At 38.9% G+C, this 27,925-nt stretch overlaps 1 protein-coding gene across 1 annotated transcript in view; it reads left to right on the top strand.

Annotated features, from left to right (window-relative positions):
• The window catches only part of GLIPR1L2 (GLI pathogenesis-related 1 like 2), a 46,333-nt gene extending 24,613 nt beyond the window's left edge, over positions 1 to 21,720 (top strand). Inside the window, exons 3-7 of the mRNA XM_010828894.1 lie at positions 2,042 to 2,145; positions 12,779 to 12,864; positions 21,211 to 21,237; positions 21,320 to 21,495; positions 21,547 to 21,720. Of these exons, the coding sequence (XP_010827196.1) occupies positions 2,042 to 2,145; positions 12,779 to 12,864; positions 21,211 to 21,237; positions 21,320 to 21,495; positions 21,547 to 21,720 (567 nt within the window). The remainder of the gene's footprint in view (positions 1 to 2,041; positions 2,146 to 12,778; positions 12,865 to 21,210; positions 21,238 to 21,319; positions 21,496 to 21,546) is intronic.
• The last annotated feature ends 6,205 nt before the right edge of the window (positions 21,721 to 27,925 follow it).

Here is a 27,925-nt window from a genome sequence, read left to right as displayed (position 1 = left end):
AGGTCCGAGCAGCTCAGGTGATGAGGTGTTTGGTGAGTGCCAATGCTGCGACTTATCGCCTCCCCGCCACTCGGTTATCTGGGTGTAAAACCGGCGCACCTTCTCAGGCAGATGTTGACCGTCCAGACCCCCAAGAAGTTTTAGTTAGCAAAGAAGCCTGCTTACAGTTTTATAGATAATGTCTCTCTGGGGCTGTGATTGCCCCCTTCCGGCTCTGGCTGCCTGTCACCGGAGGGGGAAGGTCTGCAGCCAGCTATCTCTGTTCAGTCTTTTGTTCCATGCGACGGCCTAGCAGTGTCTTAGGTTGGGGCTGGCTTTTCGCGTGGTAGATATCCCACAGTCTGGTTTGCTAGCCCAAATTATTTCCCTCAGATAGCGCTCAGGGTATTCATGCCAGATTCTTACTCTCAGCGATGCAGCCCACGCAGCGCCTCCCTGCCCAGCCCCCGCTTGCTAATGGCGTGTGCAGGCATCTGCGCTGCTTCTCCGCTGGGGGAGTTACCGTAGGGCTCGCAATCTGCGAGTTTTAATTGTTTATTTATTTTTTCTCCCTGTTATGTTGCCCTCTGTGCTTCCAAAGCTCAGCACAGATTGGGCAGTGAGAAGGTTTCCTGGTGTTTGGAAACTTCTCTCTTTTTAAGACTCCCTTCCCGGGACAGAACTCTGTCCCTCCCTCTTTTGTCCCTTTTTTTTGTCTTTTATATTTTTTCCTACCTCCTTTCTTAGAGTTGGGTTGCTTTTCTGGGTGCCTGATGTCCTCTGCCGGCATTCAGAAGTTGTTTTGTGGAATTTACTTGACGTTTAAATGCTCTTTTGATGAATTTGTGGGGGAGAAAGTGTTCTCCCCGTCCTACTCCTCCACCATCTTGGCTTCTCCTCTCAATAAACTATTGAATTAACTTCCAAGCTCATTTAAAAGATGATTATTTTTCAATGAGTCGATTCTGATGTAGAACTTAAAATTTTGGAATTTTTTCATGTTGAACTAGTGTCTTTCTGTTCCATCAAATGAATCATGTTTCAAAAATTTTTTGATCAGTTCTTTCTTCTAGAAAATGAGAGACTCTCTATTATCTTACTCATGTCAAAGCTAAACTCCTTTATATGACTTCAGTACTTTGAGCAAACTAACCAAGTCTCCTCCCTGACCTACTCCTCTGTATTTTTTCCTCCTTAAATCTAGTTTCCTAGACACTTTCATCTCCTGGATTTGACTTAACTTCAACTGCTGCAGACATTCTATTCTCTATTCTTTTAATGCATTGGTCTATTTCTTTTGGAGTCACACATTTTTTAAATCGCTAAGAGTTATAGAGAAAAGGAAAACAAATGGTTTCTTCCTGTCCCACAGAGGTTAACAAAACAACTTTTTTCTTTCTTCACTTAAGAGTATCGGGACAATTAAATACACTCAGGAATTATTTTCTAGAATATCTTTAATTGTTTTCCTATTTTCGCTCCAAGACCTGTCTTGCAAGAAATTATTTTATAGGAACCAGCTCTTTTACTCATTTTTTTTTAATGAAAAGCCCAGACTTTATTTTACTTTATAATAGAATTTCCTCAATAAAAGAAAAAAAAATTCTGCAACATTCAATTACTTTCTACTCTTGTATTTCTTTTCCTTCCCTTCTATAATCTTACTGTCCCCTCTTTTTCTTTCTATTCATGGCTTCCATTCTTCCAAGGCTTTTTCTCTTCTCATTTCCCTCTTCCTCTCTGCCAATAACCTGGAACTCTCAGATTTAACAAAATGTTGAAAATTGATTCTTCCTTCCTTATTCTGGATCAGTTTTTCTCAGACTTTTTATCCTAAGAGTACAGTATTGGTAGAACCTATTGAAATGTTTCTCTAATTACAGTTTTGTAAATGCTTAACTAAATTCATGATAATTTTCTGCCTGCAGCCAAATGAAGAATAGTTCATTCTTGAATTGGATTGGTTAAAGTTCTATGTGTATTGAATATACTATTGATTATACTATGGCAGAGTAAATGTTTAGAATTAAATTTTATGTTTTCTTTGAAAATTTTATTTTAGCTTGTTTGGGACAGGTCTTACAAAGTTGGTTGTGCTGTTACTCCATGTTCAAGAATTGGACGTATTAAACATGCAGCACTTTTCATATGCAACTATGCACCAGGGTAAGTTTCTTTACATTTTTTAAAGAGTACTAAAATAAATTGGGGATTTTTAAAGGATTCCAGCCTCCCTAGAAGTTTGGTTACACCATATGACTGAGCTTTCAACATATTCTTCTAAATGTCTTTGTGAACTATAAAAGGATTAATTATAAGATAGCAATTAAAGAGTTTTTATTGAAATATTTTTAATTCTATAATAAAATGAGTCATAATTTAGACATACTAATTTTACCTGTAGATAGCCAAATATTACTTCCAAAGGGAGTTTTAAGCTTGGTATTATTTCATAGTACCTAGGCTAATTAAGATTTAAATTATTTTCTAAAATTGTTTGTTTCCATATTTTTATAAAAAGAAAATAAGATATGTTGAAATGTATGTTGTAAAAATGACATCAGGAGCACCTAAGTTTTATAACATGAAGGACTCTTTTAATTGACTATCCTCCAGAGGTTGCATTATTAATTGGTGCTAGTCGCATAAATATAAGGAATCATAACTCAAAGGTGGAAAAGTACTTCAGAAGTCTTCTAGTCAAGCTATCCATATGAAACTTGAACTCTTAACACTTACCATGTAATTATGTACCTATACCCAAAAACTTTCCAATGATGGGAAATAACTACCTTCCAAAATAGCCTCTATTTCTGGAGAACTTTATTGGAAAGCCTCAAGTTTTCCTACAGGTCAATAGGATCCTATAAATAATGTTGTTAAAATGAAGAATTGAAGTGAAAAAATATCCTAATCAACATGCCAAGAAAAATTAACTACATGCTAGGATTGAGAAGGAGCTTCTTAATACATAAATAAAATGCTTCTGAGACTAAGCCAAAAAAAGAAAGGAAAACAGAACAATGATTGCTAATTGATGATTGTATTCCCCTAGAAAGGAAAAACAACAGAACTGTGAAAGCAGGTCGAATTAAATTCAGAAAGCCACTTCCTAAATGGAAGCTTTGCTGACTTTGAACATAGGCATGAAAAGCAAATTTTGAATGTACAGTAATGGCAAAAGTTTTTAGGCTTCTTTCAGTCCTACAAAGTGGAAGCATTGGGATGTTATCAACTACATGGAATAGCTTTTAAAAGTTGATGTATCCACTAACAAGAACAATAAAGACCGACCATGCTTAGTTTGTAGTCTTGGAAGAGACTTACAAGTGAACATATTAAACAAGTGATATTTAACTAATAGTGAAATATGCCGTAGAAACAGCACAATAAGCAAATGGGGAATAACTACTATAGAATATAAATAGTGTTGTTAGTTGCTCAGTCATGTCTGATTCTTCACAACCCTTCAGACTGCAGCCCACCAGGCTCCTCTGTCCATGGAATTCTCCAGACAAGAATACTGAAGTGGGTTGCCATTTCCTTCTCCAGAATATAGATAGGATATCTGTGAAAAGAGGTGGCATTTGAGCTGAAAGCCAAAAGATGAACAGATGGCTAAAAAATATTTCAGGTAGAAGTGAGAGCACGTATTATAAAATCTCTGAGCTTGAAATGAGTTTAGCATGTTTCAAAAATGAATAATTGTGGTTAGAGGTAGAAAGTTAGGTGACAACAAAACCAAATAGAATATCACTGGCCAGGTTAGGATTTGGGGGTTTATTCTACACAATGGCAAAACCATGGGAAAGTTTTAAACAAGTAAGTGGCATGATCTCAAACTATGATTTGAAAAGAAAAGTAAAAGTGAAAATTGCTCAGTCATGTCCAACTCTTTGTGACCTCATGGACTATGCAGTCCATCGAATTCTCCAGGTGAGAATACTGGAGTGGGTAGCCTTTCCCTTCTCCAGAGGGTCTTCCCAACCCAGAGATCCAACGCAGGTTTCCCACATTTCAGGCAGATTCTTTACCAGCTAAGCCACAAGAGAAGTCCTTTGAAAAGAAAACTTAACAATGAAAGATTGCTCTTGCTATTGTGGTGAAAATGCAGTATAGGAAAACAAGGGTACAAAGAGAAACAAGCACAATTGGAGACTGTTTCTATAGTACAGGCTATAGACTTGTATCTTGGGTTAGACTTTCAGTATATGGATTGGTTTTTATTCAGTTCAGTTCAGTTCAGCTGCTCAGTCATGTCTGACTCTGCAAGCTCATGGACTGCTGCTGCATGCCAGACTTCCCTGTCCTTCACCAACTCCTGAAGTTTGCTCAAACTCATATCCATTGAGTCAATGATGCCATGCAACCATCTCATCCTCTGTCATCCCCTTCTCCTCCTGCCTTCAATCTTTCCCAGCATCCAATGAGTCAGTTCTTCACATCAGGTGGCCATAGTATTGGAGCTTCAGCTTCAGCATCAGTCCTTCCAATCAATATTCAGGACTGATGACCTTTAGGATTGGCTGGTTTGATCTCCTTGCAGTCCAAGGGACTCTCAAGAGTCTTATGCAACACCACAGTTCAAAATCATCAATGGCATGTGAGATATGTACAATTTGATCTGGGAATGGTTTGAAGTAAACTGCTGCTATAAAGGCCCTGACATAGAAATGAATTGCAGTCCTGAATGATATCACCTTATGGAAGAGGAAGTTTGGTGAGTTAATTTAAGTACTAAGATCTAGAGTAATACAGTATTTCAACCTAAGGCAAAAGAGCTGACAAAGGAAAGTAAAGAGGCTAATAAGAAAAGAGGGAAACCCAAACAATGCTAAGGATAAGGATACTTGGAATCCACGTGAAGAACATGAGTCATGATGCCCAAAGTGGTTAACTGTATGAGATACTCCTCAAAGAATTAGAAAGAAAGATGAGGAAGGAAAGATGACATTTCCATTTGATAAGATGAAGGTATTTGTTAACCTTAATAACAGGAGTGACCTATAGACGCAGTAGGAGAAGGAGAATAGTGGGATGAACTGAGAGCGAAGCATTGACATAGATATATATTACTATGTGTAAAAAAGATAGCTAGTGCCATGACTATAGTGATAAGATGAACCTACTAGATGTTGCTGCTGCTGCTGCTGCTGCTCCTAAGTCACTACAGTCGTGTCCAAATCTGTGCCACCCCATAGACGGCAGCCCACCAGGCTCCCCTGTTCCTGGGATTCTCCAGGCAAGAACACTGGAGTGGGTTGCCATTTCCTTCTCCAGACTAGATGTTAGGATTACTCTTCTTTCCACCCATTTGTCCCATAGGCTTCTTTGTCTTGAAATTTTTACAACTATTTTCTTCTTTGATACAGACATTGGAAAATCTACTTATGAAGGATCTAGGTTGGCTCATATATCAGGCACCTCACCCCAAGGTTTATTTGATATGCACTCAAAATAGGCAGTCATAGCTATCTTTCTTAACAATAGTTGGTAGAAAAATCAGTTCATCGCAGTCTTATAAAATACTTAGTAGGAGTGAAAATAAGAAAGCCAAATTGAAAATTAGAATGTGTAGTGGACTGAATGGTGACCCGCCCCCCCCCCCCCACTAAAGGATGTATCCAGGTCCTAATTCACAGAACTTGTGAATATTAACTTATTGATACATGGCAAGAGTGAATAGTGACTTATAAAAAAAATATGATATGTTTAAGATAAGGATCTTGAGAGGAGGCACTTGTCTTATTCAGGTAGGACCTAAATGCAATTACTCGTACCCTCATAAGCGAGAGGGAGAAGGGGATTCAGCACTAGACACACAAAAGAGAAAAAGGCAATGTACTGTGGAGGGAGAGGTTGAAGTGATACATTCAGAAATCAAGGAACTCCTGGAGCCACCGGGAGCTGGGAGAGTCAAGGAATTTTCTCTGTGAGCCTTTGAAGGGAGCAAAGTCCTGACAGCACCTTGATTTTGGACTTCAGACCTCCAGAACTGAGAAAACAAATTTCTATTGTTTTAAACCACCCAGTTTGTGGCAATTTGTTAAAGTAGCAACAGCAAGCTAGTACAGAATGGAAGAATAAAATAGATTTGGCAATAGGGAAAATATGAGTCAATGACAATCTTGAAAATTTTCATAACACAAAGATGGAGAATAGAAGTAAAAATATATGTAAAAAGAAAGGAACCATGTAGGGTAATAAATCTATAAATTAGTGCTCCTAAAGAACAGAAAATAAATGGAACAGAAATAATAATCAGAGAAAAGAAAATTATAAGCAAAAGAAAAGAATCTATAGAGAGTAAAATCTATAGAGAATATATCAGTCAGTCAGTCAGTCAGTTCAGTCGCTCAGTCGTGTCCAACTCTTTGCGACCCCATGAATCGCAGCACGCCAGGCCTCCCTGTCCATCACCAACTCCCGGAGTTCACTCAGACTCACGTCCATCGAGTCAGTGATGCCATCCAGCCATCTCATCCTCTGTTGTCCCCTTCTCCTCCTGCCCTCAATCGCTCCCAGCATCAGAGTCTTTTCCAATGAGTCAACTCTTCACATGAGGTGGCCAAAGTACTGGAGTTTCAGCTTTAGCATCATTCCTTCCAAAGAACACCCAGGACTGATCTCCTTCAGAATGGACTGGTTGGATCTCCCTGCAGTCCAAGGGACTCTCATATAGAGAATATATAAAGCTTAAGATAGCTTATAATGCATCAGAAAAAGTGAACTGAAGCAGTATTTACATATGTCATTTCCTAGTGATTATTTTCAATTTCAAAGGTAAAAACTTATACATTTCTGGGAATTCCCTGGTGCTCCAGTTAAGATTCCACACTTTCACTGCTAAGAGCACAGGTTCTGTCCCTGTTAGGGGAAATGAGATCCCACAAGCCTTGTGGTGTGATCAAAAAATAATAAAATTTTAAAATTATACATTTCTAAGCAAAACACACTAAAGTAAAATAAAACAGCATTAATTAGATTAGCCTTGAATTTAGATATTGAAGGGGGTACAGTAAAAGATGAGCATTAGAATTTAAACTTAAGTGATAATTTTATTAACAGCACTAGGAAAAGATGTAGGGTGGAGGGAAAAAAATTGGTTGTTATTAGACATGTTGCAGCTGCCTACAGGATCTTTTATTTATTTAAATACATTTGTAGTAAGTGTATTTAAACAATAACTAAGCAATAGAATTCCATATTATTTACATTGTGTCTATCCTGAAAACACTTGTAGACCACTGGGAAAGAAATTTTTTAAAAAATACACAACATTAACCAAATACACCCAATATCTGTATTTTAAATAAAAAAGAGTTGCTGTAAAAGCAGGTATGAAATCATGGGCTGGGAAAAAAGACTTTAACAAGGGATGTCCAGGTTGAGATTGGAGAAGTTTCAAGAAATTTCTAGAAGGTGTAAATAATAAGATTTGTAATTTATTGCTTTAAATAATCCAAGAGAGGAAATAGTCAAGGAATATTCTCAAATTTGTGACTCAGCCACGAATGGTATTGGCATTAACTCCAAAGAGGAACAAGGAACTTTTTGGGAGGAAATGATGAGTTCCATTTTATACATAATGACTTTGGGTTGGCTGTGAAATACTCATCTTGTGATGTTTAGTAAGCAGGTGGTTATTTAGGTCAGAAACTCATGAGTGAGGAATGGCATAGAACAAATATTTGGAGTGCTAGAATACATAGGGTAATTTAAACCATGGGAATAGATGAGACTGCTTAGCAAGAAAGCATAGACTGAGAAGAGAGGAGGCCCTGGGGAATGTCATGCCAACATTTAAGGGTGGATAGTGAAGCATGAATGGGAGAGGTGACCAAAGAAGTGTAGCCAGACAGGTAGGAGAAAAGGCCAAAGAGTATGGGATCAGTTAAGATGTGGGGAAAGAATATTTTTAAAGGGATGAATTTATCCATAATTTCAAATTCTAAGAGGTCAGGCAAAGTCAGGACTTTAAAATATCAGATCTGAAGAATTCATTGGTAAACATAGGAGAAGCTGTTTCTGTGGAGCAGAGGAAATTGGTACTTGGATGGAATGAACTTAGAACTGTTTGTTATTTTTATTTTGTCTCATTTTTAAAATGCAGAAGATGTGAACATACTTAAATATTGACATGAAGGCTCTAATACAGAATAAAAGTAATTCTTTATGAAGAATAAAAGCAGTGTATATGTAAAGATACAAGTCCCTGAGAAAGCAGAAGTTTAAAAGAGATTAGCCTTAGAAAGAATGAGGAGCAATTCTTCAGTTGTACCAGAAAGGAAAGAAAGAAGGAAAAGGTATATTTCTCAAATTTAGTGACAGAAAACTTCTCAAGTTCCAGTCTAAGGGCTGTTATGTCTCTTTGTGAAAAAGAATACATCATGTCCTAAGAATAAAGGGGAAGACAGTGAAATGAGAATTTTGAGGACTGGGAAGGTTTGAAATAGTTATTATGGATAATGAGAGAGGAAGCTGAATAGAGAATGGTAGAAATATTCTCTACCTAATTTAATGATTTTCCTCCAGCAGCACCCAGCAGCCCTGAAGCAGGTATGGAACATGCAGACAGTAAGATTCCTTCATTTTCCCCAACTCTGGGGTTTTGTCAGGTGGCTGTAAAGGAAAATAGTGCAAGAGAGTTTCAGGTTTTTAGCTAAAGAGTATGCAAACTGATGAATCTAAACTGGATCGAGAAGAGATAACATGATGGATAGGGAGAAAAATAGGAAAGAAAGTAGACTTGTGGAACCAGTGAAATTAATGGACAAATGTTACAGGAGTAAATGACTTAACAACCTGGAAGGATAGGATGTTGCAGTCAACGAGTGGAATATGTAACTTTTGTGAGTTCAGAAGTAGAGACATTTTAGGAGATTACAAGATCTAGAATGTGGCTACAAAAGTGACAGTTTGGGAACATTATGATGGTAAAGATATCCAGTAACACAGAGACCAAGTTATTGGATACTGTAATCATCTAGGTCCCAAATTTGTAGATGATGGCAAAATTTTGACGGAAAAGCAAACTGTGAGTCAGATACCAATGTGAGTAAGGAGGCCTGATCAGAGGAAGATGGTATCCTGGGGAAGATGAGAGGATTGGTACAGCTACATAATATCAGCCTCAAAGAAGCGTTGATGGTGTTTGTGGTTCCTAGTCCTTTAAGTACAAGATGTGAAAGTGAAGGGAAGAGACCAACTGATTTTCACAGGAAGAGATATAAATTGAGATAGCTTTGCACATACAGGGATAATCTGAGGCAGGAAACAACAGAGTCCTTGATCTTGACCTTGACCTTGAATACGTCCAAGAAGTAGTCATGAAGTTTTTGGCAAAGACAAATAGGTGAAGCAGAAGGAGTGCCAGATAGAACCTCTAAAAGATAATCTTCTTTGCTGCTTATTGCATTGTAGTTTTCTCTAGCTTATTGGGATAGGCTCTTTAAGTCTACTTGGAAATCTGTAGATGTCTGGATATGAATCAGAAGCCAGAACTATGACATTTCTCAATGTTATAGATCAGATCAGATCAGATCAGTCACTCAGTCGTGTCCGACTCTTTGCGACCCCATGCATCGGAGCACGCCAGGCCTCCCTGTCTATCATCAACTCCCAGAGTTCACTGAGACTCACATCCATCGAGTCAATGATGCCATCCAGCCATGTCATCCTCTGTCATCCCCTTCTCCTCCTGCCCCCAATCCCTCCCAGCATCAGGGTCTTTTCCAATGAATCAACTCTTCGCATGAGGTGGCCAAAGTACTGGAGTTTCAGCTTTAGCATCAGTCCTTCCAAAGAAATCCCAGGGCTGATCTCCTTCAGAATGGACTGGTTGGATCCCCTTGCAGTCCATGGGACTCTCAAGAGTCTTCTCCAACACCACAGTTCAAAAACATCAATTCTTCAGCGCTCAGCCTTCTTCACAGTCCAACTCACATCCATACATGACCACAGGAAAAACCATAGCATTGACTAGACGAACCTTTTTTGGCAAAGTAATGTCTCTGCTTTTGAATATGCTATCTAGGTTGGTCATAACTTTCCTTCCAAGGAGTAAGCGTCTTTTAATTTCATGGCTGCAGTCACCATCTGTAGTGATTTTGGAGCCCAGAAAAATAAAGTCTCAATGTTATAAGGATGGAGTAAAAGTGAAAGGAGTTATTATAGGTAGCCTAGCTATTCTGGTTGTATAATATAGAAAAATCAACATCCATTTGATGCACTCTGGCCATTGTTCCATGGACAATATACAGACTATATGAGTCTGCATATGGAGAACTTTGAAGAGAAGAATCTACCTGTAAGCTGTAATTGCTTGATTGTCAGTCCATGGAGCTGGAGTCCCTCCTTTATGAGCAAAGTGGCAGGCATTGAAAGTTTACATCACACTGGAACAGTATAGATCTCTCATAAAATTTGAATAATGGTCTTCTAATGGACTTCAAGTTGGGCATGGGAGTAGTTTACCCATTGGACCACCCAGGCAACATGGGTGGAAGGTAAAAGTGAAGTCACTCAGTCGTGTCCAACTCTTTGCAACCCCATGGACTGTAGTCTACCAGGTTCCTTCATCTATGGGATTTTCCAGGCAAGAATGGACACATATCCTGTCGGTAGCAATAAACTAAAGATATGACCAGATGTGAGTCTAACAAAAGCTCCAGAGGTCAGTGTTCAGAGTCATAACTTTGTCTCAGAGAACCACTGGGCTGCTTCTCAGCAAAGGCAGGTGTCTAAAGTCTCTACTATCATCTATTTCTTCAGGCATTGCCAGGAAACCTATGAAATTTCAATGTACTTTGCTAATTATACTTATCTGTTGTTTTCTTCTAATCCAGTCTAGTAATTCCAATTGCAATTGTGGACTTGTACAGAAGGAGTGCCAGATAGAATCTCTAAAAGATAATCTTTGCTACTTATTGCATTGTGTTTTTCTCTAGTTTATTGGGATAGTCTGTAGATTCAGACTCAGACTGCTTTAGGTTAAACTTTTTAGAAACTCAGAACAAGGGGAAGATTAACATGAAAGCTTGGCATTTCTGACTACCTAATATAAATATCTTTATAATCTTATCTTTGAAAAAGAAGGCCCACTGTATTCTAGCACAGTGTGAATTTATTTATTTTGATTAAATAATATGTTTATTTACATATTTATTTGCCTTTTCAGAGTTATTCCAGGCCAGAGTTATCAGACATTATGGTCACAGGGTCATTGGCCTATGCTCCAGGTGTTTAAAGGCCATCTTTATAGCAAGTAGCTCTGCACTGGTACAGGAAAAAAGCTTCCCCCATCCCTGGTTTTACAACAGGATAAGCTCTTTTGTGTTGGAGGCATCTGTTTCAGTGCAAAAGGATTAACACAATAAAAGTAGTGGAGGATATTAGGTAAAGGTGATTAGATCAATTCTTGGATTTCTTGAAGGCTAGTATTCTGGCTGGGATCCAGACAAAATCCATTTCCTCCTTGAAATGGTTTGATTGTAGAACAGTCTTTTGCAACTGCATGGACTGGAGCCTGCCAGGCTCCTCTGTCTGAATTCTCCAGGCAAAAATACTGGAGTGGGTTGCCATGCTGTTCTCCAAGGGATCTTCCTGAACCAGGGATTGAAACCAGGTCTCCTGCACTGCAGGGAGATTCTTTACTGTTTGAGCTATCAGAGAAGCCCTAGAGCCCTACATGATCTGCAAATAACAACAGATCTCTGTATATCCTTGATGGACTTGAAAGTTTGCCATCCAAAGATATCAGATAGTTTTTGAATGTCTATTTCCAAGGTTTGTCCTTCTTCTAAATGGCCCAGATGGCCAAGGACTTAAATGCCTAATGTTTGTTTTCATGACTTGCAACTATACAATGAGTAAATAGCCTTGTTTAAATAGCCACAAATAATGACCCTCTCCTCACTCAAAAACGTATTTTCCCCATTTATCTTCTACTTTTTATTTTAAATATTTTAAACTATGCTTCCCAATTCATACCTGTTTTAGGCTGCCATCCTAACTTGGGCTTCCCTGGTGGCTCAGATGGCAAAGAATCTGCCTGCATTGCAGAAGACCTGGGTTCAATCCCTGGGTCCGGAAGATCCCCTCGAAGAGGAAATGGCAACCCACTCCAATATTCTTGCCTGGAGAATCTCATGGTCAGAGGAACCTGGCAGGCTATGGTCCATAGGGTTGCAGAGTCAGACACAACTAAAGCGACTTAGCAGTTTCCTAACCTAGCTCTGGGCAATTGATGTAATATTTTTTAACTTCTCCCCTGTGCTCTGTACAATGGATTAAACCAACTTTCTAAAATCCCATTTTCCTTTATTGCTTGTTTATACACTTATATATTTTTCATGATTACCTCAAAATAATCCATGTAGCTGGATCTTTGGAATAATAGGCATTTCAGGATTTTTCAAATGCTCCAAAAAATTAATATATCATTCATACATAGCTTTTTGTATATTTATGCCAACCAGAAAGCAATTAGTTATGAAGCATTCTATAACATCCACTTTTTAAAGGAAAATTTTGCTACAAACTAAAATGAAAGAAGCTTTAAAACTCCCTCAAATTTAAATTACAACACTTTGTTTAAGAGTCATGGGAATTAGTTTCAGAAGAGACTATTTCTAGGGAGAAAAAGGGGGAAGATTATATATCCAATTTAAGTACTTTCTTGAGTCCATTTTTTAAATGAAATCACCTTTATAAATTAACTAAAAATCCAGTAACCATATTATTTAGATAACATGAAACTTGAGACTTTTTCTAATAAGATGTTTCTGCTTTCTTGTAGAAGAGGTCTGTCAAGAAGGCCTTATCAACGAGGATTAATGTGTTCTCAATGTGACGGCTATGACAGATGCACAGATTTTCTATGCAGTAAGCTAAAGAAAATAACTGAAACATGAAAAAATTCCATAATGCATTGAATGACAAGAAAATGAAGTGGTGAACACTAGTCTTTCATTGTCATGTTAATATTGTTCCTTAGATCAGAAAGGTTTTGTTATATTATCAAAGGTGGTATCAAACTGTATCATCTTTAGACTTTTTTAAACTGCACAGCCTTTTCTGCCCTCTCTAACTCTTATTCCTGCCCCTAAGGACATTCTAGAATATCTGAAAGAAGGAATGAGAACTAACAGTTTTACTCTGAAGACAAGCTTTGCATCTAATTCCTGAAATATCAGCCTGTTTGAGAATGACTGCTCTAAAGAATAGGATATTCTAAAACATTTATTAAAAAAAGAAAAGAAGTAAAATAGCAAATGGTTAATATAATAGCCTTTTACTTTTGTTTTTCCCCCAAAATATTCAGAAGATAAAACTAGAAAATGTTTTATTAATAAATTTTTCTTTTCATTTTTCTAAATATAAGAGCATATAACCCAAGATGCTTACAGGAATGTAGTAGGGAGTAAATTCAGACAGGGGCATATTATCTTTTGTGTTAAAGAAACTAGTGCTGGAGTTACCCACTGTAACATTTCTTCCCTTGCTTCATCTGAATCAAGATGCAAAACCTTGCCTTTCCTCTTCCCTTTTTCTTTCTCTTCCTGGGAATATCCAGACCTAAAACCGTTGCATAGGTCAGAAAGGGGTAGGCATCCACACAGAGGGAGACATGTTAGCACCTAAGCAAGAAGGCAGGGAATCCATACATGATGCAGCGAGCATGAGGAGAGAGCCGAAGCGGGGTGAGGACACATGGGGTAGCAAGAAGACAAGGAATTCATACATGATACAGTGGGCATGAAGAGAGAGCCTAAGTGGGGTGAGAACACATGGGGTACGGCCATGTGTGGAGAGCTAGAGCCCTCAAGGGCTGAGGTGAGTGTGCCTGCTGGAGATCAGGCTTGGAGCCCCTCATCAGAGTAATGGCATGTCCATGCAGAGTGGCTCACTCTGCGGTGTCACAGTCCAGGCATGGTGGGGACAGATCCACCCGGGGTGGGAGGGAGATGCCTGGCAGTGTGTCAGAGTCTGACCAGGTGAAGAAGGCATCCCTGGAGGTCTGGGCTGGACCTGTGTGGGAGCCCAGGCAGAATGGGGAGAAGATTCACATCTAGGGCTGACCTGAAGAGAGGTGTTAAAAAGGAAGCAGCTAAGGGGGCCTCCGCATTTGAGGGCAATCTCCTCACACTAGGTATCAGAGTCCAAACTAGGTGAGGAAGCTTTTAATGTTGGGGGAGGTGGCTTGGCATGGGAGGGGTCAGAGTCCTAGTGGTGTAAGAAAGGAATCCATATGTTGGAGAAGCCCAAAGCTAACTTTCAGAGTCTGAGCAGGATGGGAGAAGGATCCAAGTAGAGGATCAGCCTGCCCATTGCCAGATTAAATGCTGGGCATCCAGAGGAGGAGGGAGAGAGATGGACTGAGTGTTTGAGGTTGGTAGATGGAAGCTATACATTTAAAATAGATAAACAACAAGGTCCCAATGTATAGCACAGGAAACTGTATTGAATATCCTGTGATAAGCCATAATGGAAAATAATTTATATATATGTTTAACTGAGACACTTTGCTGTACCACAGAGATTGGCACAACATTTAAAATCAACTGCACTTCAATTAAAAAATTTTGAAATGCTAAGCATCCAGTTAAATTTGAATTTCAGAAAAATAAAAGTATTTTTAGTATAAATATATCCCAAATATTACATAGGCTATTCTTATACTAAAATATGTCTGTTGTTTTCTGAAATTTGAATATAACTAGGCATCCTATATTTTTATTTGCTGAATCTGGCAACTCTACCACCCCAATGTGGAGTATCAGAGTCCAAGCAAGAAGAGGGAGTAGAAGCAGTGATGGGAGATTAGAAGCATTTTGGAAAGTGAAAGTTAAAAAAAAAAGAAAGTGAAAGTCTCTCAGTCAGTGTCTAACTCTTTGCGACCCCATATGGACTGTAGCCTGCCAGAATCCTCTGTCCATGGAATTCTCCAGGCCAGAATACTGGAGTGGCTAGCCCTTCCCTTCTCCAGGGGATCTTCCCAACCCCGAGTCAAACCCAGATCTCCCACATTGCAATCGGATTCTTTACCATCTGAGCTACCAGGGAAGCCCAGAAGCAATTGGAGGATAGATCAAATAAGCAAATAGATTAAGGATAATGGAGCAGATTTCTCACTGTCAGAGGATGGCATATGAATATGTAAAGGAGGAAAACAAGCCCAAATCTTTTGGTGATGATTTGGATGATTTAGAGTTACTGGAACTTAAGAGTTTCAATAAATATAAATAAACATAGACATAAATATTTATATATGTATGTATCAACATACATTTATTCCCTAGCTCTGAGACAGCCTTGGAACAGTGTCCTCTCAGCCCTAAAGCAACGGGGGCTTCCAAGGTGGCGCTAGTGGTAAGGAACTTGCCTGCCAATGCAGGAGATGTAAGAGATGCAAGTTTGATCCCTGGGTGACGAAGATCCCCTGGAGAAGGGCATGGCAACCCACTTCAGTATTCTTGCCTGAAGAATTCCATGGACAGAAGAGCCTGGTGGGCTACAGTCTGTGGGGTTGCAAAGAGTCGGACATGACTGAGTGATGCAATGAGCACAATAGTACTCAGACCTTGGTTTCTAAATTCCAGTCCACACTAAAGGGAGCCAGGACTCTCTGGAGAAAGGTCAAATTCCAGGGCTGGGGCAGGAGAAACATTAAATAAACCCCAAACATCTTTTTCTACCTGAAAGCAAGGAAGTGCTCAAAGAATGGTGGAGACATGTAACATAAAGGACACAGAAACCATCTTAAAGGGCTTTTACTGGTCAAACTGGGACAATTTGAGCACCAAAATAAGGATAATAGTAGTCAATTATAACTCACTGGATAAAACAGGATACTATAATTCATACTGATATAAATTAATAAGTGACTAAAAGTTGTATGAGAAACAGTTCATTTGCATAGTTCAGAAGTAACTCCTCATAGAAGTACTTCATTAGGGGTAAAGACTAACTTCACAATGGAGGAGCCTGGCAGACACAACCTAACACAATGGTCAAAGTGAATATCACCAGCAACAGGAAGTATCAAAAACAAAACCCTCCACCACCTAAGAGAATTCAATGAGGAGAGCATGTCATCCATCACCTGTGTGGTATTCCTACCAAAGATGCATAACCTAATCCAGCCACAACGAAGCACCAAATAAATCAAAATCCAGATTTGTTTAAAAACTGGGGATAGATAGATACATAGATATCTAAATAAATCAAAATCCAGATTTATTTAAAAACTGAGAATAGATAGATATATAGATATTTAAAGAAATAACTAAAAACTTCAGAAATAGAAATTCTTGAATGTGCATACTATAGAATGTAAACTGAGATAGCCACTATGGAAAATAATATGGAAGTTCCTCCAAAATTAAAAATACAACTAATGTGTGTGTGTGTGTGTACACATGCACACTCAGTCATGTCTGACTCTTTGTGGCCCCGTGGACTATAGCCTGTCACTCTCCCCTGCCTGTGGAATTTTCTAGGCCAGAATAGTAGAGTAGGTTACCATTTCCTACTCCAGAGGCTTTTCCCAACCCAGGGATTGAACCCGCATCTCATGCATGTCCTGTATTGGCAGGCAGATTCTTTACCACTGCACCACCCGGGAAGCCCTACAACTACCATCAGTTCAGTTCAGTTCAGTCTCTCAGTCGTGTCCAACTCTTTGCAACCCCATGAACTGCAGCACACCAGGCCTCCCTGTCCATCACCAACTCCCTCTATTGAGTCGGTGATGCCATCCAGCCATCTCATCCTCTGTCGTCCCCTTCTCCTCCTACCCCCAATCCCTCCCAGCATCAGAGTCTTTTCCAATGAGTCAACTCTTCGCATGAGGTGGCCAAAGTACTGGAGTTTCAGCTTTAGCATCATTCCTTCCAAAGAACATCCAGGACTGATCTCCTTTAGAATGGACCGGTTGGATCTCCTTGCAGTCCAAGGGACTCTCATATGATCCAGCAATTCCACTTGTAGGTATTTATCCAAAGAAAATGAAAACACTAATTTGAAAAGATACATACACCGCCATGTTTATTGCAGCATTATTTATACTAGTCAAGATATGGAAACAACCTTAGTGTCCATTAGTGGATAAATGGATAAAGAAAATGTGATATATATGCACAATGCAGTATTATTTATCCATGAAAAAGAAGGAAATCTTGCCACTTGTGACAATATGAATGGACTCTGAGAGCATTACATAAAGTGATTTAAGTCCAAGAAAGACAAATACCATATGAACTCACTTGTATGTGGAATTAAAAACAAACAAACAAAAAAAAAGCTTGCAGCTATGAATAGATTAATGGTTGCCAGAGGTAAGTGAATGAAATGGATGAAGGGGGTCAAAAGTACGAAATTCCATCTCCACTTATAAATAAGTCATAAGGATGTAATAATGAACATCATAGTGACTATAGTTTATAATACTGTATTACATATTTGAAAGTTGTTCAGAAAGTATATATTAAAAGTTCTTAAGGAAAAAATTGTGTAACTATGTATACTAATGAATGTAAACTGGACTTATTTTGGTGATCATGTCACAAAATATACAAATGTCAAATCATTATGTTGTGTGTTGTAACAAATGATTTATGTCACTTATACTTCAATTTTAAATAAAATAAAATAAAACCCTTGTAAAGAAAAAAGGTATATACTACGTGCCAGAAAAAGTGACAGAAGGTAGTCACCATCTGGACATTGCCTAGTAAGTAAGAAGAAAAAAAGAATCCTTTAAGCATCTAAGCAAAAATGTAAAATCATTTATTAAAGAGTTTAACAGTCAAACTCTTTTTTGAAGAAAAGAGAAAAAATAGCCACTCTAAGTATTCTGAAAATACAGTGTTCAGAATGAGAAATATGCTGTAAACTCTCAGGTAGTGAAAATAAGAGAAGGTGCCACGAAAAAGCAGAGGAAAATAGCTAAAATGTCAGGGAAGCAGACTCTGAAGACCTCTTAGCCTGGGACACCAAAATAGGTGATTCTCAAAAGCTCACCAGAAAATTGCTGCAATTCTCAAGAATCTTTGAGAAAGTTCCCACAAACTGTCTCAGTGTTCAGCAGCAAAGCAAAACTTTCCCATTCTACTGAAGAGGTAACTGAATCTCAAATCCATTCAGGTCTCTGGCCAGCAGCCACTTCTGAAGAATAATGGTCTCTCCTCTTTCAAATAGTCCAAATTTCACTAGCAGTCTTGTCTTTGGCAAACTCAAACCTAAAGCTTTGGAGCTTTCCCAGTGGCTTAGCAGCAAAGAATCTGCCAGCAGTGCAGGAGATGCGGTCAGGAAGATGCCCTGGAGGAGGAAATGGCAACCCACTCCAGTATTCCTGCTGGGAAAATGCCATGGACAGAGAAGCCTGGTGGGCTGCAGTCCATGGATTGCAAAGAGTCAGACACGACTGATATACTTATGTGATAGTAATGCCATACTGGCAACTGACAATCCTGCAGAGAGGAGAAACATCCAGACCAGCCTCACATTTTTCTACAATAACAGTAAAACCTAAGGGTCAGTGGAGTGATGCCTACATTGTCCTTAGTACAAGTGTCAACCAGGAATTTGTATAGAGCCCAAACTTTCATATATAAGCAAATAGACATACTGTGGGAATATGCAGTAACTTGTGGCATATAGTCCTCATCAGCACTTCAATAAACTACTAGAGAATGACTTTCACCAAAAAAGATAAATGGTAAAGCAAAACACTGCACTGAAAGAACTGTCCTCAAGCACTGAATCTTAATTGATAGACAAAGATTAAAACAAACCTGAAGGTTATAATGATAAAACAAACTGTATGGGTAATAAAATCTGGTGATATACAAATAATATAATTCATAAAACTTGGCAAGAGAAGAGAGAGGTAGAAAAAATGTGCTTAATTTCATCATCTTTTATAGCCAGGGGTCAAAACGTATTATTTACAGATGATAAATCAAACAATAGCAATGTTAGTAAATTTAAATGTATTTAAATCAAGTACAAAAGTAAAGAATGTAATCAATGAAAATTAGTGATGAGAACTAAAGATACAAAGAAATGTACTAATTGCATCATTGCTCAAAATAAGCAATAAATACACATACACCAAAGGGCTTCCCTCATAGCTCAGTTAGTAAAGAATCCGCCTGCAATGCAGGAAACCCGGTTCAATTCCTGGGTCGGGAAGATCCCATGAAGAAGGGATAGGCTACCCACTCCAGTATTATTGGGCATCCTTTGTGGCTCAGCTGGTAAAGAATCTGTCTGCAATGCAGGAGACCTGGGTTCGATCCTTGGGTTGGAAAGATCCCCTGGGAAAGGGAAAGGCTACCCACTCCAGTATTCTGGCCTGGAGAATTCCATGGACTATATGGGGTCACAAAGAGTTGAACGCGACTGAGCGGCTTTGACTTTCACTTTCACACAAAAGGAAGTAGAGAAAATACATACAGACTGTACTGTAAAAAGGGTTTTTTTGTATTTTGGCCACACTGTGTAGCATGTGAGATCTTACATGCTGCCCTACCAGGGACTGAACCTTCAGTAAAGTGCGGAGTCTTAACCACTGGACTGCGAGGGAAGTCCCAGTAAAAGATTTTCTAAAATAGAAATTAGTTCATAAAATATGAAGTAATAAATAATACCAAACACAGAAGGCTAACATAGCTTCAGAAATCCAACAGATAACTTCAGTTCATCTCCAAGGTGCCTGAGGAGTGATTTCTAAATTTTCCTCTAAGATTTGCATCATTGCAAGACAAAGCCCTGGTTGACATTAAGGTTCAGTTCAGTTCAGTCGCTCAGTCATGTCCAACTCTTTGCGACCCCATGAATCGCAGCACGCCAGGCCTCCCTGAGTTCACTCAGACCCACGTCCATCGAGTCAGTGATGCCATCCAGCCATCTCATCCTCTGTCATCCCCTTCTCCTCCTGCCCCCAATCCCTCCCAGCATCAGAGTCTTTTCCAATGAGTCAACTCTTGCATGAGGTGGCCAAAGTACTGGAGTTTCAGCTTTAGCATCATTCCTTCCAAAGAAATCCCAGGGCTGATCTCCTTCAGAATGGACTGGTTGGATCTCCTTGCAGTCCAAGGGACTCTCAACAGTCTTCTCCAACACCACAGTTCAAAAGCATCAATTCTTCGGCACTCAGCCTTCTTCACAGTCCAACTCTCACATCCATACATGACCACAGGAAAAACCATAGCCTTGACTAGACAGACCTTAGTTGGCAAAGTAATGTCTCTGCTTTTGAATATGCTATCTAGGTTGGTCATAACTTTCCTTCCAAGGAGTAAGCGTCTTTTAATTTCATGGCTGCAGTCTCCATCTGCAGTGATTTTGGAGCCCCCAAAAATAAAGTCTGACACTGTTTCCACTGTTTCCCCATCTATTTCCCATGAAGTGATGGGACCGGATGCCATGATCTTCGTTTTCTGAATGTTGAGCTTTAAGCCAACTTTTTCACTCCACTTTCACTTTCATGAAGAGGCTTTTTAGTTCCTCTTCACTTTCTGCCATAAGGTATCTATGGGTAAAACTGCATTTGTCCTTCCAGTCTCCTTCCTAGTGGAATCTGGGAGTGATTGTTTGAACTTCTCTGCCCAAATGAGCAAAGGAAAGGAAATTTATTTCCTGAAACACATTGTAATAGCACTGGGCTAGATAGCAAAAACAAGGAGTACCAGGCTCTGCAGTTAACCTTGCCATCTGTGAGATGAAGAGCAACCAAAAGCTTCTGAAAATAAGAATTAAATGAGGAAAATGAATAGATTCAGAGGACTAATTTTGAATGATATTGGGGGGTGTGGGGACAAGAAAGATTAAAAATAAGATAACAGAATATTAAATTAACTGTACTTCATTTTTTAAAAAGGATGTTATGGAATTCTAGAATGTTGAAGCTGGAACAGTCTTTGGAAAGAAGAAGTGAAGTGCTTTATATAAGCTGACAGGATGATTAAGAAACAGAATAAGTACTGGAATCCATACCTCTTCTTCCTATACTTCCATGCTTTCTCTAGCAGACCAGGAGAATCTACTGAAAGAAATATGTTGTACCTTACAATTGGCTACTGGTTGAAGGGGGGACATCAAAGATGAGGGTATGGTACCTGAAAACTAGAAGAATAACATTATTATTGTTGGGGAAAATATCTTATATTCTAGAAAAATAAGAAATTTTATGTAATTCTTTATGAACTTTCTTTTTCTTTCTAGGCAATGCAGATCGTGACCAAGCCATATGTATGTATTGTTGTCCTTTATTTCTTGAACGATTCAACTACTTCATGTGAAATCCAGCTTTCAATTACTTCTTTATTTACAGATTACCGATATTGGTATCCAAGATGGGAAGTACCCCGGCCAATTGTGTGTAATCCACTGTGCTTATTGATTTTATTTCTAAGAATGATGTGTTTTTCACTGAGTGTCACAATTGTCTTGATAATACAGTCTTATTTTCCAAATATATTAGTGGAAGAAGAGATGGTTTTTACCCCTGTGGAAACTGGGCCAGCAAAAGAGAAGGGAAAGAAAGAGAAGCAGGTGGAGGAGGAAGAAGAGAAAGAAGAGGAGGAGGAGGAGGAGGAAGAGGAGGGAGAAGAGGAGAAAGAGGAGGAGGGGGGAGAAGAGGAAGAGGAGGAGGAGGGAGAGGAGGGGGAGGAGGAGGGGGGAGAGGAGGAGGCAGAAGAGGAAGAGGACGAGGAGGAAAAAGAGGAGGGATAAGACTTACCACTGTCATAGTATAAAATTGTAATATAAAAAAAGACAAAAATTAAAAAATGAAATAAAAAACACTGGGAAAAAAACCCACTGAGCTTTAACAAAAAATAATATGCACAAATCACTACTGTAATACCTTTTATCCCCTTCTCTTTCCCATATTTATTGAAAAAATTTAAATTTGAAAAACAAACAAAAAAACATGTATTTTGTAATAAGCACTATAAACCAAGTTCTTGCACACGAAGAACAAATAAAGACATGATGACAGAAAATACTAAAAAAGATTTGACCAGTCTAATTAATCTTAAGCTTTCACTGTATTATTCTGATAAAAGGTGAAATTTCTACTTTCTAAATATGTTTCTATCTCTGTATTTTAAATATTTTTAAATGGGTTAAAAAATTTCTCAAGTATTAAATAAGATTATACATGTAATGTGCTTAGGACCATTCCAAGTTCAGGACAACCATTTGATAACTTTTGATTGTGTTGTTTTTATCACTCCTATCATAATTGTTACTCGTGGTGGTGATGGTGGCGATACTTTCCATGTGTTATCAAGACTTCTAATATCATTATTTATCTTTGTAGTACATGTGTTTAGAATGGTGTAAGTGGTATTTGTACATGCTATTAGCAGACAAATTTTTTATTTCTACTTCATGCTCAGTATTTCAAAAGCTTTACTGTAATTCTTTACTAGACTATATAATTTGTTGACACCAAGGGCTAATAAATGTCAAAAGTTTAATTAGTTGTATCAAAGCAATCTGCCTGCTTCCAAATTTGTGTTAAAAATAAAATAAAAATTTTATAATAGTTATCTACTTATTATATATAGTAAAAGTTCATAAGTTAGTAATATAAATTAATTACTTACCACTTGTAGTACTAATAAATGAACTGAGTAAAAATACCAAACATAAGCAAAATACATCAAATGGTGTAAACTTTTTATTTATTAACTGTATTATATTAAAAGTGAAAGTGAAAGTCGCTCAGTTGTTTCCGACTCTTTGTGACCCCACAGACTATACAGTCCATGTAATTCTCCCGGCCAGGATACTGGAGTGGGTACCCTTTCCCTTCTCCAGGGGATTTTCCCAACCCAGGAATCAAACCCAGATATCCCACATTGCAAGAGGATTCTTTACCAGCTGAGTCACAAGGGAAGCCCATTATATTAAAAACCTGTTCTTAAATGGGACTTGAGAATTATACAAAAAAGCAATGAATTTGCTTGTTGTATTTGATAGTTTATATTTAATAGTTTCTGCTTTTTTGCTTATTCGTTTCACTTGCTTTTTTTTGTTATATAAGAATTCAGCATTATATACATAATTTATATATATTATAATATATAGTAGTTAATATACAATTATGTATATATATGTTTATATATAGTTTTATATATATATATGTATATATAATTTCCATTAAGTCAGCATCTTTTCTACCCAGCCTCCTGAGAAAAAGCCTAAGGTAGGAAAAAGAACTGGTTCTCCACAGTGATTTTCAGTTCAGTTCAGTTTAGTCACTCAGTCGGGTCCAACTATTTGAAACCCCATGGACTACAGCACACCAGCTGTGCTGTTCTACACCAAATCCCAGAGCTTACTTAAACTCATGTCCATCAAGTCAATGATGCCATCCAACTATCTCATCCTCTGTCATTCCCTTCTCCTCCCACCTTCAAACTTTCCCAGCAACAGGATCTTTTCCAATGAGTCAGTTCTTCCCATCAGCTGGCCAAAATATTGGAGCTTCAGCATTAGTCCTTCCAATGAATATTCAGGAATGGCTTCCTTTGGGATTGACTGATTGGATCTCCTTGCAGTCCAAGGAACTCTCAATAGTCTCCAACACCTCAGTTCAAAAGCATCGATTCTTTCGCGCCCAGCTTTCTTCATAGTCCAACTCTGACATCCATACATGACTACTGGAAAAACCATAGCTTTGACTAGACGGACCTTTGTTGGCAAAATAATATCTCTGCTTTTTAATATGCTGTCTAGGTTGGTCATAGCTTTTCTTCCAAGGAGCAAGCATGGTTTAGTTTCATGGCTATAGTCACCATCTGCAGTGATTTTGGAGCCCAAAAAATAAAGACTGTCACTGTTTCCATTGTTTCCCCATTTATTTGCCATGAAGCGATGGGACCAGATGCCATGATCTTAGCTTTTTGAATGTTGAGTTTTAAGCCAACTTTTTCCAGTCTCCTCTTTCACTTTCATCAAGAGGCTCTTTAGTTCCTCTTTGCTTTTCTGCTATAAGGGTGGTGTCATCTGCATATCTGAGGTTATTGATATTTCTCCCAGCCGTCTTGATTCCAGCTGATGCTTCATCCAGCCCGGCATTTCAGATGATGTCCTCTGTATATAAGTTAAATAAGCAAGATGGCAATATACAACCTTGACGAACTCCTTTCCCAATTTGGAACCAGTCTGTTGTTCCATGTCCAGTTATAACTGTTGCTTCTTGACCTGCGTACAGATTTCTCAGGAGGCAAGTTAGGTGGTCTGGTATTCCTATCTTGAAGAATTTTCCACAGTTTGTTGTGATCCACACAGTCAAAGGCTTTGGCATAGACAATAAAGCAGAAGTAGGCATTTTTAGGGGAACTTTCTTGCTTTTTCGATGATCCAACAGATGTTGGCAATTTGATCTCTAGTTCCTCTGCCTTTTCTAAATCCAGCTTGAACATTTGGAAGTTCACAGTTCACATACTTTCGAAGCGTAGCTTGGACAATTTTGAGCATTACTTTGCTGGTGTATGGGACAAGTGCAATTCTGCAGTAATTTGAACATTCTTTGGCATTGCAATTTTTTAGGATTGGAATGAAAACTAATCTTTTCTAGTCCTGTGGCCACTGTGGAGTTTTCCAAATTTGCTGGTATATTGAGTGCAGCACTTTCACAGCATCATCTTTTAGGATTTGAAATAGCTGGAATTTCATCACCTCCACTAGCTTTGTTCATAGTGATGCTTCCTAAGGCCCACTTGACTTTGCATTCCAGGATGTCTGGCTCTAGATGAGTGATCACACCATCGTGGTTATCTGGGTCATGAAGATCCTTTTTGTATAGTCTTCTGGTATCTTGCCACCTCTTAATTTCTTCTGCTTCTGTTAGGTCGATACTATTTCTGTCCTTTATTGAGCCCATCTTTGCATGAAATTCTCCCTTGGTATCTCTAATTTTCTTGACGAAATCTCTAGTCTTTCCCATTCTGTTGTTTTCCTCTATTTCTTTGCATTGATCACTGAGGAAGGCTTTCTTCTCTCTCCTTGCTGTTCTTTGGATCTCTGCATTCAAATGGGTATATCTTTGTTTTTCTCCTTTGCCTTTCACTTCTTTTCTCAGCTATTTGTAAAGCCTCCTCAGACAGCCATTTTTCTTTTTTGCATTTCTTTTCCATGGGAATAGTCTTGTTCCCTGTTTCCTGTACAATGTCACGAACCTCTGTCCATAGTTCATCAGGCACTCTGTCTATCAGATCTAGTCCCTTAAATCTATTTCTCATTTCCACTGTATAGTCATAAGGGATTTGATTTAGGTCATACCTGAATGGTCTAGTGGTTTTCCTTTCTTCAATTTATGTCTGAATTTGACAATAAGGAGTTCATGATCTGAGCCACAGTCAGCTCCTGGTCTTGTTTTTGCTGACTTTATAGAGCTTCTCCATCTTTGGCTGCAAAGAATATAATCAATCTGATTTCGGTGTTGACCATCTGGTGATGTCCATGTGTACAGTCCTCTCTTGTGGTGTTGGAAGAGGGTGTTTGCTATGACCAGTGCATTCTCTGGGCAAAACTGTTAGCCTTTACCCTGCTTTATTCTATACTCCAAGGCCAAACTTGCCTTTACTCCAGATATCTCTTGACTTCCTACTTTTTCATTCCAGTCCCCTAGGATGAAAAGGACATCTTTTGGGGGGTGTTAGTTCTAGAGGGTCTTGAAGTTCTCCATAGAACCATTCAACTTCAGCTTCTTCAGCATTATTGGTCAGGGCATAGACTTGGATTACTGCGATATTGAATGCTTTGCCTTGGAAATGAACAGAGATCATTCTGTCGTTTTTGAGATTGCATCCAAGTACTGCATTTCAGATTCTTGTTGACTATGAGGGTTACTCCATTTCTTCTAAGGGATTCTTGCCCACAGTAGATATGATGGTCATCTGAATTAAATTCGCCCATTCCAGTCCATTTTAGTTTGCTGATTCCTAAAATGTCAATGTTCACTCTCGCCATCTCCTGTTTGATCACTTCCAATTTACCTTGATTCATGGACCTAACATTCCAGAATCCTATGCAATATTGTTCTTTACAGTATCGGACCTTGCTTCTGTCACCAGTCCCATCCACGGCTAGGTGTTGTTTTCACTTTGACTCTGTCTCTTCATTCTGATAGTGTACAGTGAATGGCATCAGATTCATGATCTCCGAAGAAGATTTAGCTTCGCGACCAGGGACCAGGATTGATCACTCAGGAGCTTTTGTGTAGCAGAGTTTTATTAAAGTATGAAAGGGACAGAGAAAGTTTCTGACACAGACATCAGAAGGTGGACAGAGAGTTCCCCCCTCATTAGTCTAAGCTAAGGAGTTATGTACTTTTTAAATTGGTTATTACAATAAATCAAAAATCTCAATATTGTAAAAACTTTACCATACCCACTCCCACAATTTCTTCACTTCACTTCAAGACCAGTTTTTGAGCTTCCCTGGTGGCTCAGCTGGTAAAGAATCCACCTGCAATGTGGGAGACCTGGGTTCGACCCCTGGGTTGGGAAGATCCACTGGAGAAGCGAAAGGCTACCCACTCCAGTATTCTGGCCTAGAGAATTCCGTGGACTGTATAGTCCATGGGGTTGCAAAGAATGGGACATGACTGAGTGACTTTCACTTCACTTCATATCACTCCCACAATTTACATTTTAAGGTAACAAGATTAGAACTTAACAATAGAAAGATCTTACCAGACCACTCCCATAATATACATTCTAAAATATCAGGATTAGCCAGAAGGTTTTCAGGAAGGAGAAAGTGTCCTCAAGCTTAAAGAAAAAGACATTTTATGTGACTAAGACTAAGGAATGTAGAGGGAAAAAAAATGTTTGTCCTTTCCTCCTCCTTGAGAACTCCAGACCCCTATTTCCTCTTCAAGAGCCCCAGACTCCCCTCTCCTCCTTGGGGAGCCTCAGCTTCCTATCAATCTGCCTAGGAATTGACCCTCTCAATTCTTTCTGAGTTATTTCTCCATTCTTCTCCAGTAGCATATTGGGCACCTACCAATCTGGAGAGTTCACCTTTTAGTGTCATGTCTTTTTGCTTTTTTATACTGTTCATGGGGTTCTCAAGGTAAGAATACTGAAGTGGTTTGCCATTCCCTTCTCCAGGGGACCACATAGATTTTATTGATTATTATTCTTTTATTTATGGGCCATTTCATAGTTTCCAAAGTGCTTTACATAATTATTTAATACTCAAAGCCACTCTCTATAGTTGGTGTTGCTTCTACTTTTAAACTAAGGAAACTGCATTTGCGAAGTGGTTCACTGAGCTCCGCCGTGGCAAAGGTCATGAGGAAAGAGGCTTGGCATACGCAAGGCGGGATCGAGCCTCAGGAGTCCCCCTGGAAATTCTTGAGCATCTACCCCCAAAACCAGAAAGCCTACTTTCTGCTTTGTGCTCTCACCTACACCTCTGACTTTACGGGGGGCTGTCCCCCATTACCTCTCTCTGAAAAAAGAGTTAACTTACAGCTCCAGTTAAGAAAGTTCCTGAGTGTGATAGCGTTTCAACCTACAAACTCCTTTGGAAGTCCTCTAGCCTGCCTGAATACGTTTTTCCGGCCACATGTGATTGCTCAGAGCCTCCCAACTGTGAGAGGGATGAGATGTTCTAAACTGTCTAAATACAGATTCCTTTGAGCAGTTAAAAGATTGATTAGAAATTGTATTGGTGAAGGGTTTTTCACTTGTTTGGCCAATGTTTGCTGCTAAGTCTCCATATCCCTTACCTGCTGTGTCCCTGGCAGTGTATTGATTAATATAATTGGTGTAAGTAGTAGCTTTAATGTTTGTAACCTTGGACCCTTGAGTTAATTCTTTTTCTTGTTATAGCCCACCATACCTTTGCCCTATAGGAATGCAACTTTATCTAATGCTTTTGGAGGGTGGCGCCTGACTTTAAAATAATCACC

This window comes from Bison bison, unplaced genomic scaffold (genome assembly GCF_000754665.1).
Source record: "Bison bison bison isolate TAMUID 2011002044 unplaced genomic scaffold, Bison_UMD1.0 scf7180017864497, whole genome shotgun sequence".
NCBI classification, from domain to species: domain Eukaryota; kingdom Metazoa; phylum Chordata; class Mammalia; order Artiodactyla; family Bovidae; genus Bison; species Bison bison.
This window is presented reverse-complemented; position numbering and strand designations above follow the sequence as displayed.